This window comes from Tyto alba, unplaced genomic scaffold (assembly GCF_018691265.1).
Source record: "Tyto alba isolate M040663 unplaced genomic scaffold, T.alba_DEE_v4.0 Super-Scaffold_13, whole genome shotgun sequence".
Lineage (NCBI taxonomy): Eukaryota > Metazoa > Chordata > Aves > Strigiformes > Tytonidae > Tyto > Tyto alba.
The window spans coordinates 45886536-45901299 of record NW_024881275.1 but is presented as its reverse complement, the minus strand read 5'-3'; the positions used below and the strand labels follow the sequence as shown (position 1 = coordinate 45901299).

The 14764-nt window shown below is 39.0% G+C and overlaps 1 protein-coding gene across 5 annotated transcripts in view; it reads left to right on the top strand.

Moving 5' to 3' along the window:
* The window catches only part of HOOK3 (hook microtubule tethering protein 3), a 105245-nt gene that overhangs the window by 76130 nt on the left and 14351 nt on the right, over positions 1 to 14764 (top strand). For 3 of the 5 annotated variants that reach the window (XM_032990670.2, XM_032990680.2, XM_032990653.2), the window contains 5 exons: positions 4348 to 4435; positions 9265 to 9270; positions 9996 to 10030; positions 10814 to 10896; positions 12195 to 12295. In XM_032990670.2, the coding sequence (XP_032846561.2) occupies positions 4348 to 4435; positions 9265 to 9270; positions 9996 to 10030; positions 10814 to 10896; positions 12195 to 12295 (313 nt within the window). The remainder of the gene's footprint in view (positions 1 to 4347; positions 4436 to 9264; positions 9271 to 9995; positions 10031 to 10813; positions 10897 to 12194; positions 12296 to 14764) is intronic. The other 2 variants (XM_032990662.2, XM_042787611.1) reach the window with 1 other exon arrangement.

Sequence of the window (14764 nt, the reverse complement as noted above, 5' to 3'; positions counted from 1 at the left end):
GGTCCCGAGACCAGAAGTGAGTGGCCCCACGAACGGAAGCAGAAAGACACCGGAGCTGACGTGGTAAGGAGCTGACTGCGGCAGCCCCGGGGGTGGACGCGAAGGGACGCCACAGGTGGACACTGAGCGGCCCCGGGGGCGGACGCGCGGGGGCGCTGGAGGCAAGCGCAGGGTGGCCCCGGAAGTGGAAGAGGGGGGGCGCCGGAACTGACACAGAGGGGCGACGGAAGCTGACGCAGAAAGGTGCTGCATACAGCGGCAGCAGAAACAAACGCTGGGAAATATCAGAGACAGCAGAGCCTAGCCGAATCAAGAACGATCGCACAGTGGGCCTCCGACAGGTCGTTCCGAGGACCTGAACCGAGATAGAGGGTCGCTCTCTGCAAGGGCTGCTGGCAAGAGCTGCACCTGGTGCCTTAGTCACGGAGCATCAGCAACATATCAAAGGGGAGTATTTTTAGTGCCTTAAACAGGGAGCACAAGCCGGCGGGAGTATTTTTAGTGCCTTAAACAGGGAGCACAAGCCGGCGGGAGTATTTTTAGTGCCTTAAACAGGGAGCACAGGCCGACAGGAGTATTTTTTAGTGCCTTAAACAGGGAGCACAAGCTGGCGGGAGTATTTTTAGTGCCTTAAAGAGGGAGCACAGGCCGGCGGGAGTATTTTTTAGTGCCTTAAACAGGGAGCACAAGCCGGCGGGAGTATTTTTTTTTTTTTGCCTTAAGCAGGGAGCAAAGGGCCGACGGTGCCTTAATCAGGGGTGGGTCGGCAGTAACGGTACTGTGCCTTATCCAGGGAGCACAGGACCAGAGGTGCCTTAAACAAGGAGCACCAGGTTGACAAGATGGAACAGGAGGTAGCCCTGGATTTATTACAGCGCTTTTTAGAAAAGCGGGGAGTGGATTGTATAAAATCACTCGCAGGTTTAGTAGCATTAGGACGGGTCAAAGGATGTTTTCAGGACCCTAATTCTCTTTTTGATGTCGACGAGTGGAGACGATTAGGTGATGTTTTGTAGGATATGGTAATAGACGAGGATAAAGCTGCAAGGAAAATGATGAAACCATGGCGGGAGGTGGTGAATAATAGTGGGCGGTGTCAGCTTGAAAAGAACCTTGCAGCTGTGGCAACTGCAAACTTGGGGGGGGAAAGTTCCACTGTTACCCCAGATAGTGAGGCATCCGGATCTATGCTTTTTGACAGTGATCGTATTCCTGTACCATCAACAGGAGGGCCAGTTACAGTTAATGTGAATAGGGAAAGTCCGGAGGCCAGCCCCCCCCCAGTATCTTTACAGTCATGCCCCCCTTCACCCCCCCCTACCTCAGAGGCAGAGGGTCAGAGGGATGATGGCCCCTCGCTAATATGTAGCCAACAGGAGTGGTGCGAAGTAGGTGATTTATTGTGGGACGAGACTATCACTGGAGGCAATAAAGGCAGTGAAGCACGACAGCAAGGTGTGGTCTGGCGAACGATCGTAAAAGCCCTGAGGGAGATGCCAGCAGAAAAGAAAGTAGCTGCTGCTGCTATGGCGGCTGTCGGCGCTGTACCATCTCCGCCGGTCCCTGCCGAAACCAACCGTCCCTCACAATTAGCCACCTTCTTCGGGTGTAATCAACAGCTCTGCTCTATTAAGGACATGTCACCAAGTGTTCCTGTTTGCTCCACTGCGCAAGAAGCGGCAGAGAAATCAGGCGGCGCGGGGGTACCGGGTGGAGCGGCGTGCCACCATAAACTCTGCCTGCCCCCCCGCCCTGCGGATTGTTCCGCCCCTGACAGCGCGTCAGCATCTGGCTCAGAGAGAAAAGCGGCGGCTCTGTCTGAATTAAAGTAACAGGGTCACACATCGGTAATGGACAGTGACAAAGTCCAAGAACTTGAAAGAAAATTACAGAAGTTAAGCTACAGGACAGAACTCTGCATTTACAATTACAAGAAAAGGAAGCGCTGCCGGCAGCCCCCACCACACCCACTCCCGTCACCCTTACCAGAACCTGCTCCACTTTTAGCTCAGTCCTGATGGAGTGGGGTGATTCGTGATGCCTTGTTAAAAGTGGACTGGCATGCTGCTGGAGCGTTGGCCTGCCCGGTAGTGAGAACAAATGGGGGGCACCTGGGAACTCAAGATCACAAGATTCTCCTCGGGGGGTCTGGACACTCCTTACGAACTTTAAAACTCTGAACTCTCATTGTGTGTTTCAACATCAACACTGGTATCAAAAACTTGTTCATGTAGTATCAGGTTCATTGTATGGTGTTTCAACATCGACACTGGTATCAAAAACTTGTTCATGTAGTATCAGATTCATTGTATGTTGTGGGTTCATTGCAATGTTTAGAACATAGCATGGTGAAACCTGTATTACATTCTGTATTGCATACTCTGTTGTTACAATTGCTGACACTTTTAAAACTGTAAGGATGGTTTTCTTGCTACATAAGACTGCATAAGATTGGAACATGGACTGACAGACTGGTTACGAGACTTGGGAATTTGGATAATGGACTGATGATGGTTGCAAATCTACAAAACTTGGAAATTACTGGGTGGCTGAAAGCTTTGTTGATGCATAGACTGGCAATGCTGATTGTCATTATGATTGTCATGATGGTATTGGGGTCTGTGTGGAAATGCTTTATGAATGCTATGATTCAAACGTCAAAAGGAGTCTGGATTGTCCAAAAAAGAAAAAGGGGGAAAACCTGGTAGGAATTTTTTTGGGGGGGGGATCAGGGTTATGCACTGATCCTACAGGGTTTGGACAATCCAGGCTGGGTCTCTGAGCAGAAAACTGCCACGTGGTAAGCCTGCCCTTGAGGTCACCTGGAAGGGCAAGAAGGAGGAAGTCAATCTAGTGCTTCCTCCCTGTTTGAATGCCTGGATGCACTAACCACAAAGTAGATTTAGTTTGTTCACGCGTACTAACGATGCAGACCTATCACAGCACTTCCAGGTGCGTGATAAGTGCCTTTAGCCAACACATTGTAAGCTTGCATGCTTAAGTTGTGCCTTCTCATGTATTAAGGAAATCTTTGAACGAACGTAAGGGCAGGTTCTGCCCCTACAAAAAGAAAAAGGGGGAATTGTTGGAGAATGGTTCAGAGACAAGGGTCCTGTGCCTTTAGCCAGTAGATTGTAAGCTTGCATGCCTAAGTTGTGCCTTGTCATGTATTAAGAAAATCTTTGAACGAACGTTGGCGCAGGCTCTGCTCATACAAAAAGAAAAAGGGGGAATTGTTGGAGAATGGCTCAGAGACAAGGGTCCTGAGCCCACCGAGCAATTGTATGATCAGAGCCTGCTCTAGCTGCTGATGCTGAGCCTCACTAGGGTTTGCCTGCAGCTGCTCACAGCTGCTGATACAGGAGGAATGTCAAGGACGCTTCAGCCCTGTGTACCGCGGTGTGTCGAAAACAGGTTAAGGGGAATTAGGAATAGTGGTCTGAGAAACCCAGTGTTATGATAACGGTGGTCTGAGAAACACTGTGTTATGGTACTGTTGTGTATTGAAAACAAGTGAACAGGAATCAGAAATAGTAGCATGAGAAACTTAGTGTTGTGAGAGGCTTGTGCTGTAAGCTAACTGCAGGTGGGTGGACCGTGCAAATACGACCTTTGGAGCTTAAGCCAATCAGCTAGTGACTAGTAGGCATAATAATTATCATTGTCTGTATAAATATATGTACCCTGGACCAATAAACACACACGTTGATTGATGCTCTACCACCCACACTGAACCCGTCTCGGCATGTCGTTCGTCCGCGGCTCCGCAAGAAAGTGTCAGGAAGACAGAGTTGAGACTCTTCTCAGAGACTGACAGTGGAAAGACAAGAGGCAACAGACACAATATGGAGTAGGAGTCTGAGCTCTGGAAAAGAGCCCCAAAGAGGTTGTGAGATCTCTATCATTAAAGGTGTCCAAAGCTGAACGGGACATGGTTCCCAGCAATCTGCTATAAGTGCACCTGCTTTAAGAAAGAGGTTAGATTTAGATAACTTCTGAAGATCCTTACCAACCTACAGGTTTATAGGATTCTGTGACTATGTAAAAGCAGTAAGCTAGTAGCTCTCACACAGTAAAACTGACTGTTAGAATCTCTTGTTTCATGTATATAGAAATGATTTCTTAATACATGTATTATGTTGTCTTGGATGTGTATCAGAATGTTCTGGATGACTACATGCTATAATCTCTGGAACGGCTGTATGCTAAATACTGTTGTCAATTTTCTGTGAATAAAATACAGTATTGCATTTCTGACCTGGAAACGCTGGACGCTAAAAATCTCAGGCTTTCTTTTGCAGTTGTTTGTTTTTTTTTCTGAAAAACAAAATGTTTTCTCTTTCCTAGATTGGTAAATCAGAGACTTATAGAAGTTCAGTCCCAGGTTGAAGAACTACAAAAATCTTTGCAGGATCAAGGTTCAAAAGCTGAAGATGTAAGTAGAAATGTACATCAAACTTACATTCACATAGTTACCATTTTTGAAACTCTCATGTTTTTGTAAAAAACAAAAAAAAAAAGTAAAATAAATATGCAAATGGAGATTTCTGATAGTTCTCATATTTACTCATATGGTGTTATGACTAAACTGTGCTTCTCTAAATAGGATGTAAGATGTTCTAAGACATTTGCCTAGAAAAGAAAACCATCCTATGTAGAGAAAGTGACAAATGTGTTTGATTGTGTCTATTTCAGTAGTAGACTTAGCATTTAAATTATTTAATTACAATAGAGAGTTTTGCAGGGAATTAAGGAAATGTTAATTCTCAATGTCTTAATAAAGTACCTGAAGTTATTTTTGGTTTAGTTTTCTTAATGAAAGTTAAAGCCTTTCCTGACAGTGGAAGCTCTGTAATTGTGTATGTAAATGTATCTTGTAATGCAAGAAGCCAGGTAAGCCAAAACAAAACAAAAAAAAAAAGTCAATTAAGTCCTCAACATAATGCAGCATTTTTTCTTTCTGTATATGGATTCAACTTTATTTTTAATGTAAAAGTATACATTGTGGCAGAGTTAGTGTGGAAAACAACTTTCAGTCTTCCACTCAAAAACTGTGTTTGCCCTCTCCTGTATTTGGGAGAACAAGCTCTAGAACTTTATTGAAAGCAGTGACTTGCTGGACTGTACCTATATAGTGTATGCTCACAATTTCAGTGTATTGTGTTGCTAATCGGAAACAAGTTGTAACGTGTTGCTTTCCATTTTTGTGGTTTTGTTTTAACTGATTTATATAAAACAGTGAAAGTTCTTATGAGCGGCTTATTTTCATTTAAGAGTGTGTTTAATTTAGCTTATCCTTTTAATTTTCAGAATAAACTATATGAAAGTAAAATACCTAGTGGAGTTAAAATAAGATTATTTTCCTAGGTAACTTAGAATGCGTTTTAGAAGGCATTTTAAAATAGGTCCATACTATTATGTGATTCTGAGATACTCTTTGTTGTCTTGGTTATTGGGCAAAATCAGATTTTTCAGGGTGAACAAGAATATGAAAAAATTATTCTCAGATATTGAGTATCGTAAATGATACCTGTCTAATTGAATTCAGCTTTATTTACTGCAGTTGTAGTTGTGTCCCTTTTTTGAGGCTCTGGTTTGGACAGTAATTTAGGATATGCCTGCAGCTCACAGGACTGCTTGCAGCCTATGTAGATATCACCTGGGATGATTCTGTTAACAGCAAAACACCACCATCACAACACCATGGTACAGCTGTACCAGGAAGCCCTTGTCAAATTATAGCTGGCAAGTTCATGATGCAGTTGCTGCATTCATGGCTTCTGCGTAGGTCTGACCATGCCCATGGTGATTTATAGACACTAATCCCATGGGCTGTTTTAGGTGTTTGGTATGTAGGACTTAATTTACTCTTAAAGAAGCCAAAGAGAGAATGTAGATTCAGAGCAGTATTGAGACTACAAGAACCTCTGAAAGTGTGGACACCTCATCAGTCTCCCACGCAAAGCAGAGCAAACCTCAAAGTTAAACCCAGATGCTCAAGTAGATGGAAGTTGTGCTGTGACCACCTGAGTTATCCTTAAGATATCCTTTAAAAAAGAACAATTCTTCAGAATCATGAGAAAAAAGATAAGACATGGCATACAGTTCATTGATGCATCATTTTCAGAATGTTTCTTCAGTTTTTCACTACTTTTCTACAACAATGCACTGAAATCTGTATTTTTTTATACTTATACTGTAAATATGCTCAACCCTGAAAACTGAAGATCCCATTTGTATTCAGCCCAGAAACGTGTGATGAGGGCTTTTTTATTTTGTTTTGTTTGTTTGTTTTTTCAGTTTTGTTTATTTTCAAAGTTGAAGTAATTTTTAGGCTTGCCCAAAAAGTAGTAAAAGTGATACTCTAACCCAGGCAAGTACATTGCACTGATACATGCTGCTTGCTGAGGTCCACATGAGGAAACAGTTTTGATTTTGTATTGAAGTGTAGTGGAAGGTGAATGTTAGGAATATATCAGTGCCGTTAGGCCTGAAATGGGCACTGATGCATCCTCTTGGGATGTTTGATTAGTCCATCCTGGCTGTTCCATTGTTAGCCAGAGACCTCCTTATCCCAGGCTTCCAGACTACCAATTCAATTTAGACATGCCTCTTGTGGTCAGAATAGCAGGTTTGATTTTTTGTCCTCCAGAATGCAGTGGTCATGTATAGGGCTGCTCAACAGATACGCTGAACAGCTTCGACTACATCATTTGCCTACCTTATTATCACTCTGTCTTGTCATCCTTGTTTTCCCTTTCTATGCCCTAATCTCTTTCTTTATAAACAAGCTGCCTTTGGTTATTTCTACCCCGCCAAACCTAGTCTTGCTAAATCCATACCACATCAGTTGTTTCTGACACTGTTACGTACTCAATCTTGGCCTTATATGCTGTTACTGATACAGTTACTAAGTCCTCCTGGTTTGACACCTCCATAAAAGTTCCCCAAGACTCTGTTACCTGTTTGGTTACCTGTGAAGTTCAGCCACTTTGCTTATTTGGTGAAACACTGGAACAGGTTTCCCAGAGAGCTGGTAGATGCCCCATACCTGGAAACATTCAAGGCCAGGTTGCACGGGGATCTGAGCAACGTGATCTAGTTGAAGATGCTACTGCTCATTGCAAGGGGGTTGGCCTAGATGACCTTTAAAGGTCACTTCCAACCCAAACTGTTCTATTATTCTGAAATCTGACCATCCCTCATGGTGCTGTATATAACTTTTGCCACCTTCTCATAGCATTACCAGTCTCATCACGCAATTTTCTCAAGTCATGTACCAGTTTCTCTCACCCTGCTAAATTAGCTTAACCTTAAGACAGAGCCTAGCCATCTGCCTGTGGCCTTAGCATGCAGAACAAAACCAAACTTTGCCCTTAAAAAGGAGACAGACCTTTGGCTTGTTTAATTATGAAAGAAATTTCCAGCAGAAAGATTTTATTTCTGTAGTTTTTTTGATGTAAATGAAAGAGCAGTTAAATACTGGGGAAGATACCTGTTTTCTAAAACCACACCATAGTATTTTTTTCTGGTGTTTTCCAAGTGGAACTTGTTAGTAATGGGAGGAAAAGCAAAACAGCGAGTGTGCATTTGCTGATTTTCACAGTTTTGTTATAGAAATGTTCTTCTATTATGAACAGATAAAATATTTGAATTAAGTTAAATGTAAAACTAGCTCAAAATTAGATAAAATTTGCTTGTTTTTTTTTTTAATTGGGAATTTTTTTTAAGAGACTAGTCTTCCTATGGGAGAACAACAATTACAGTAATTCCTTGTTAGGAGCAGCAGATTTAGATACGTGTTTTTGAAGCTGCCTGAGACCTCAAAAAAAAAAGTAATGTTTGCCTGGTGTTAGAGTAATTTATTTTAATTTATCTGCCTTGCTATGAGTGTATACAGGATCTGAGGGTGGCTAAAATCACATATTTTACCTTTTATTATTTCTCCTGATCTCATGTCTTGGGTAAATTGCTCTGGGTAAACTCAGTCCTGCTTCTTTTAATTGTGTGTGCTGTTTATTGTTGTTAGTTTCTTGCTTGTGAGAACATACAATCTGTCTAGATGGGAGAGGGGTTATTCCCACAATAGTGCTGGTACTATGCAGATAATATATATGAAAATATACCAGTGGAATCAGTGTTGACAAGTAGTTGTGTCTGTTCCAAGCTAAGCCCAAGTGCAATACAAGGATTACAAAAGAAAAGCTGAGTTCAATTTAGTTCAATTTTTATTTACTTACCTTAGGGAAATGAGCATTGCTTCTAACTTTCCCCTTTCTTGTCCAAACCAATCAATAGTTCCCTAAATGATCACATAAGTGATGGTGCTAGTTCAAATGCTTTGTGACCAAGAATGATACACATAAACATTTATTGTTACAGAAAAAGCAGTGTTGCTGCAGATGTTCAGAAGACTGGAAAAGTAAAAAGCCAGTTAGTCAAACCCTGCAGATCAAATTTCTGACTCGGAAGTCAGTAGGGTAATACTGGCTTGTTTTCATGTGCTCACCCCCCCCTTTCTTACAGTGCGATAAGGAAATCTAACTTTGAAAAAATGAAAAAGCATGACCCAGGAATATCATCAAAGACAATATTTTCAAGTACACTACAACAAAGTTATAAGATTTTTTGGGTGTACACGGTAATTGTCTCTGTTATCCAAGTATCTAAACCTTTGTTGAAAAACTATTCGAGAAAAAGTAATGAAGTAACTGTTGATTACTTTATCCTGTATTTTAATGGTGTTCTGGACCATCAGTCACATGATAGACTTCCAGTGTGATTGGTACTGGATAAACACAAACCAAAAAGGCAGTTCCGGATTTAAATATTCTACATTTGTCTTGTATTCAATCAGTGTGGCAATAACACAATCCAGAATCGCTCCACAAAAACACATGCATTTTATTTTGGTTATAGCCCAATAGACTGCATATTTTCTCCTGTTTTGTTACCTGTATGATTTTTGTTTTAAAATGACTTTCCAAAATAGCAGTTGCTCTCCTTTGCAATTCTGGTTTAAATACAATGATAGACAAATGTGGTTCTTTACTATTTTTATATTTTTGTTTTTAGTGATATGCTTTAGAAAATGTTACAGGATGAAACTGCTGATGAGAATAGAGGAGAGAAACATGCATGCGTGAAAAAGTGCATAGCTTTAAGTTTTTCTGTTCATGACTTTCTAAATAGTTTCTTCTGTTGGCTGCTGTTTTGCTTTATACTAATGTCATCTCTGTCTCTTGGCATGGGCTTCTGCTCAAGGCTATTGTGAGTATCGCTTTCTATTTACTTAACACTACTTTCAGTTTATAGACATTTATTGGGTTGATTTTTTTGAAAGATACTCACTGTGTATGAAGTGAGTTTAAAATTAAAATAAAAAATTTACCTTGAAGCTTTTATTCAAAGAGCTTATCTAAATGTTATTTAACCAGAAAGTGGAACACTGTAAGTTGTGTGATCATTTTTATGTGTAATCAGTAAAGTTGAGAAACAGAAAAAGGGTAGAATTTCTGCTATACTCCAGTCAGAAGCACTCTGCTCCCTCTAGTTTCTACAGGGACAGGAATTTACTTCAACTGATTTGCTACATGTCTTCATGCAAATGGCATTGCAATATTGGTAGGACAGTTCTTATCGTAAATTTTACTGCACTTTCCAATTTCAGGTTAATTTATTAAGTCTAATTACAAAAGTGCTGAAGAAATTAAATCAACTGCCATAGAATTTTGTCATTTATGGATCTTGCTTTTGTTGATCTAGTTCCTGGGAAAATACTTGTAAAATTATAAAGCGCTCTAATTTCAGGAAAGTCATACAGCTGTGGATAGAAGGATTGCTACCACAAAGGATGGCTTTACAGTTGTGACCTAAAACTGAATGAAGTAAAAAGTTGGATTTTAGTTAGAATGTCAAAATTATATATTTTTAAATAATTTTGAAATTATGTTAAAGCTCCGCAATATATTAAAACATTTAACTTTCTATTTTAGTCAATTCTTCTGAAAAAGAAACTTGAAGAACATCTGTAAGTATTTTGTTTGCCTATTTTGTTTGCCATTTGAAATAATGTGTTTTCCCTATGGTAAGGAAGGCAGTCAGTCATTAATCATTCATCTAGAAAATATACAATTAAGAGAAGTTAGATAACAAAGGAATGTTTGGGAATCTGCTATTCAGATACTATATTCATCTCATAGAAAACCTTTGTGAAAACAGTAAGAGCAGTGAAGGAACCATCATTTTGTGGTTATTAGAAAACTTTGCTTAATGTGTAAATCTATTTGAGGAATAAGTAATTTCGTTCTGAGGAACACATGTTAATGTAAACAAAATAAATTTGTTTACTTTTTAGTATACATTATGGCAAAAAGGTAACATTTTAGGAAGAGTTACCATTTTGTTCTACTATTTCTGCACCTCTTTTACTTCCCTAAAATGCAAAGAGTTGTTTGCTTTTTGATTGGCTTGCAAAAATAAAGTAGTTTCTGTTGCCTTTGGGTTTAGACATACTTTCTCAATGTAATGTGAATTATGAGTATTTTACAATTAACTGTAAGTTCTAAATTAAGTTTATAATTACTGAGAATGAAACTGGCTGTTACAGTTCTCCATATACCATAATGTTTTTCAGTTTATTTAACGAATATTTCTACAGTGATGCTGCAATTTGTCCTCATGCCCCACAGCAAAAATCAGTCATGCTCTCAGAGATGTTTCACTATCTGAGGGTTTTTTGCATTGCTTAATGTTCATTCAAGTACAGTAATAGTACTGGGAAAACAATGTGTGCTTTTATGGTTTGTAACAGTGAGAAGCTTCATGAAGCTAACAATGAGCTACAGAAGAAACGAGCTATTATTGAGGATTTGGAACCAAAATGCAATAACAGTTGTGAGTTACCTGTGCAGTCCATTTCTTTTCTTTGTAAAGTATTTCATGTGCAAAGTCTTTAATTATAATACCTATAGCAGGTGCAAGATAAACAAAATGTACATTTTAGATGACAGTGATATCTATGTTGTAAGTCTCTCTGGAAACTATGGTGACCAAAAAGATGCTTCTAGCACTTGAAGTGCAGAGAATCACATTTTAGAGACCACTATAGTCAGAAATTACAATGGTCGTAGAAATACCGAGTCAGTGTCATACCTGCCATTGAAGCCCAGCTGTAAAGAATTGTCATGTCTCCTAAGACCCTAATTTAGGGGATCATTGCTGCCATCACCAGCTCATTTTTACTCCCAGTATGTGTGTTTTCAGAACTGTGTTGTAATTTGAGAAAATTTTCAGACTCTGGTCAAAGAGAAAGTAGGATGTACGTCATATTGCTCACATGTTATCCTGAACCCAGCATCCAGCTGTTCTTTAGCACATCAATACTACATTTTTCCCAAGAAGTATTGAAGGAGGTAGATTGGTTTTTTTCAAGCCCACTTAATATAGAACAAAGCAAAACATTGCAACCAATGGCAGCTTTTCTGGTTTGTGCCAATTACCTAACATTGTTTGAGAATTGGACATCATGTTATATGCTGTTTGGTCCAGGATGATGCAATTAATGGGGGGATTTTTATCTGAGATGATGTATAGAACATGTATAAGCAATAGTGGCTTGATGTATTCTTATATCAACACAGAAAAAGGCTGTGCAATAAATTGTCTTACTCGTTTGCATTGCTGCCTAAGAAAATGTCGGGGAAAATGTAAATTGAGTGTATTCATGTCATGAAACTGATAAATTGTGTTCAGCATTATAGTTTAGCAGTTTTAAGCAAGAGTTGTGCCTATTAAGAATTATTTCTCTCACATAAAATAAGAAAACTCATATTTATCTAAGTTACAATACCAAGATATTAAGGAATCTGTAATTCATTAGTAAACTAATTTTTTAAGTGTGTTCAGTGATGGGATTGATTTATGATTCCATATCTCTTTATTTTTTCATAATTTAAAAAAAAAGGTGAAATTTGTGTACCAAACATCCATCTCATGAGATTATATAGGAGTACACATTTTTAATGTGTTTGAGTTGTTCAGTAATTGAAGCTATAGTATCTGCTACATCAGATTCCTTATGTTAGCTTTTCTTAACTGAAATAAATTCTAACTGTGCCTTAAATGTCTGTTGAAAAACATGAAAATAAACATAATTATTTTATTTTCCAATGTGTGCATCTCCTGACATAAAGCACTCAAAATTGAAGAATTACAAGAAGCTTTAAGGAAAAAGGAGGAAGAAATGAAGCAAATGGAAGAGCGATACAAAAAGTATTTGGAAAAGGCCAAAAGTGTAAGTATATATGTTCCATGTTAATGATCCCCCTCTGAGAGACTGCACCACATCTCCACTCTGCAGGAATAAAAATAAATGTGGTAACTGTATACACACTAGCAAGGAAGAGAGAAGGAAGGCCAGTGAGTTCTTTATATCTTCTTACTGTTATGGTAGCAATTATTGATTAATTCTGCAGAAGACTCTACCTTGGTTTTATGTTCATGACTGTCCCCTTTTGCTACCTACCAATAAGCCCTTCTGATGTTTATCCACTGCTACAGATTTTGGAGTCACCCAGACAAACCTTGTTAAGCATGCTTTCATGTCAGCTGATGACAAGGAGAGGGTGTTAAACCCGTTCTAATGTTGTGATAACCTATTTCTTTGTGGAAATTCTTCTGGACATCTGTCTCTGAGTGACAAACATATAGAACAGCTAAAGCAGTGTCTATACTAGGACTGGTGGTGTAGAAATAGCTGAAATAGCTGTAATGTATTTCAGAACTGAAGAACCACCCGTCTAAACCAATTCAAGGGAAGGAAGCTCTGTGAGCAAAAGTACTCCTTAATTGGCATTTGTACTGCGACTTTTTGGGACTTCTGTCACAGTTGTCATGAAGAGCTCAACTTCTTTGTGCACAAAAATATAACTTAGTTACACCAGGTACAGGCACAGCTGGACCAACAAACTCTGGTTTTATCAGTTTGGCAGAGAGGGAAAAGGAAGTTTGGGGTTCTTTCCTTCCCAGGTGGCTGGATCTGTTTATGTGTTTCTGGATGGTGTAGGCTTCTTGTGGTACTTGGTCAGCAATGTCTGTCTTATCTGGAGCAGATAATTTTATATACTTTTTTATAAAAGTAACTTTTACCTACTTCAGATTTCATCAGGTCCTAATTGCTCACATAAACTGCTTATTCTTTTTGAGAGGCTCAGAGTTTACAGGCAGAGGTAATTACATGTGCCAAAGAAACCTCTACCAATTTAAGTTTGATTTTGCTTTCTTTGTTCATCTTTTGCTCCTGATTTCTATTAATGTTCTGGTTTAGCTAACTGATTTAGAAACTGATTTAATATGAATGGCTTACTGATGCTTTCTCTAAGTAAAGTGATCTTTTTAACTGAATGGCCTTCAAGAGCTGTTATGTTTCTCTGATGACATTCAGCATTCTCTTTACCTTTACTGTTTAAAATAGGCTTCTGTTGAGAAGGTGGCTAATACTTAAGTATGATATTGTGGATATGGCTATACTACCAGCTTTGAAATGGCAATATTGTAGTCTCAATCATAGTCCTATTTCTTCTCTTACTATACCTTGTTATTTTATTTGAGTTTTTTAAAAGCGTAACAGTGTCTTCATTCATCTGGTTTGGTAGTATCAAGATCTTTGCTATGGCTGTGTATCATCAAATTAGAATCTGTAAGTAGGTTCCTAATTTGGCAAAACTTCATGCTTCCTTCCTTCACCTCTGTGTAGTCTCCTCAGTGACTTCTTGTGAGACGTTTCAGAAGTCTTCAGGAAATTTGAACAAATGAATCTTTTCTTTTTTTTTTTTTTTTTTTTTTTTTTTTCCACATCTTCTGTTGCTGATTGTGTCTCAGAGTATTCCAATGAAAGACAGACTCAGAATTTCCCTTTTCATTAAGATTTATTTGTATGTACTGTGTTACTGTACCGTGTTTTATACAACAGTAGCATTAATTATTTTAGTTGCGTTAGCTTTTTCTGATCTTATCAACTTTCAGTATTTTTTTTTTCTTGTGAAGATGAGTACAATCATTACAGCCTTCCTATATATAAACTATATCCAGGTCTAATGTGTATTTTCTTAGAAACATAGTACACTTTTATGAATCTTCCTTCATGAGTACCATTCAATTAAAATTACTTAAATGTAAAGCAGTGTTTTATTTCAACATGTGGACACGATTCTGAAATGGGAAGAAAAAATCAAAAGATGTGAAGTCTCTTTTTATATATCCAGAGGTTGTTAAAAGGTTTTAAAGTATTTTCTATTAAAGGCTGAGGAATCTAGGCATTTTGCTGGATGTGTTCTTGGTTTAGGTCTGTGTTTGGTAGCAGTCATGCTACCAATGATGGATGCCACATATGAACATTACCAGTTGTCCCTTCAGCTAGCTTATTAGTAACATGACGATCAAGCATGTGCCACCGAATGCTTCTTGGCTTAACAGAGCTATCTAGAAATGACACCACATGGTACCCTGGGTAGGTGAATCATGATGTCTTTCCATAAGGACCAAAGTGGTTCTTCCTCAAGCAGGAGGAGTTGACAAGCAGGTAAACCTTAGCTATAAAGAGAGAAACCTTTGAGAAATTGTTTCGACCATTGTGGCCTCAAGGTAGTGCAGCTAGGGGTAGGAACTGCATATGTGAGTTTGGGTTACTGAACCTCCAGGTGTCGCTTTCTCCTATCTGTAGTTTTGTTTCACAGTCCTGTAGAAGAGAGCCCAATTCAGATGC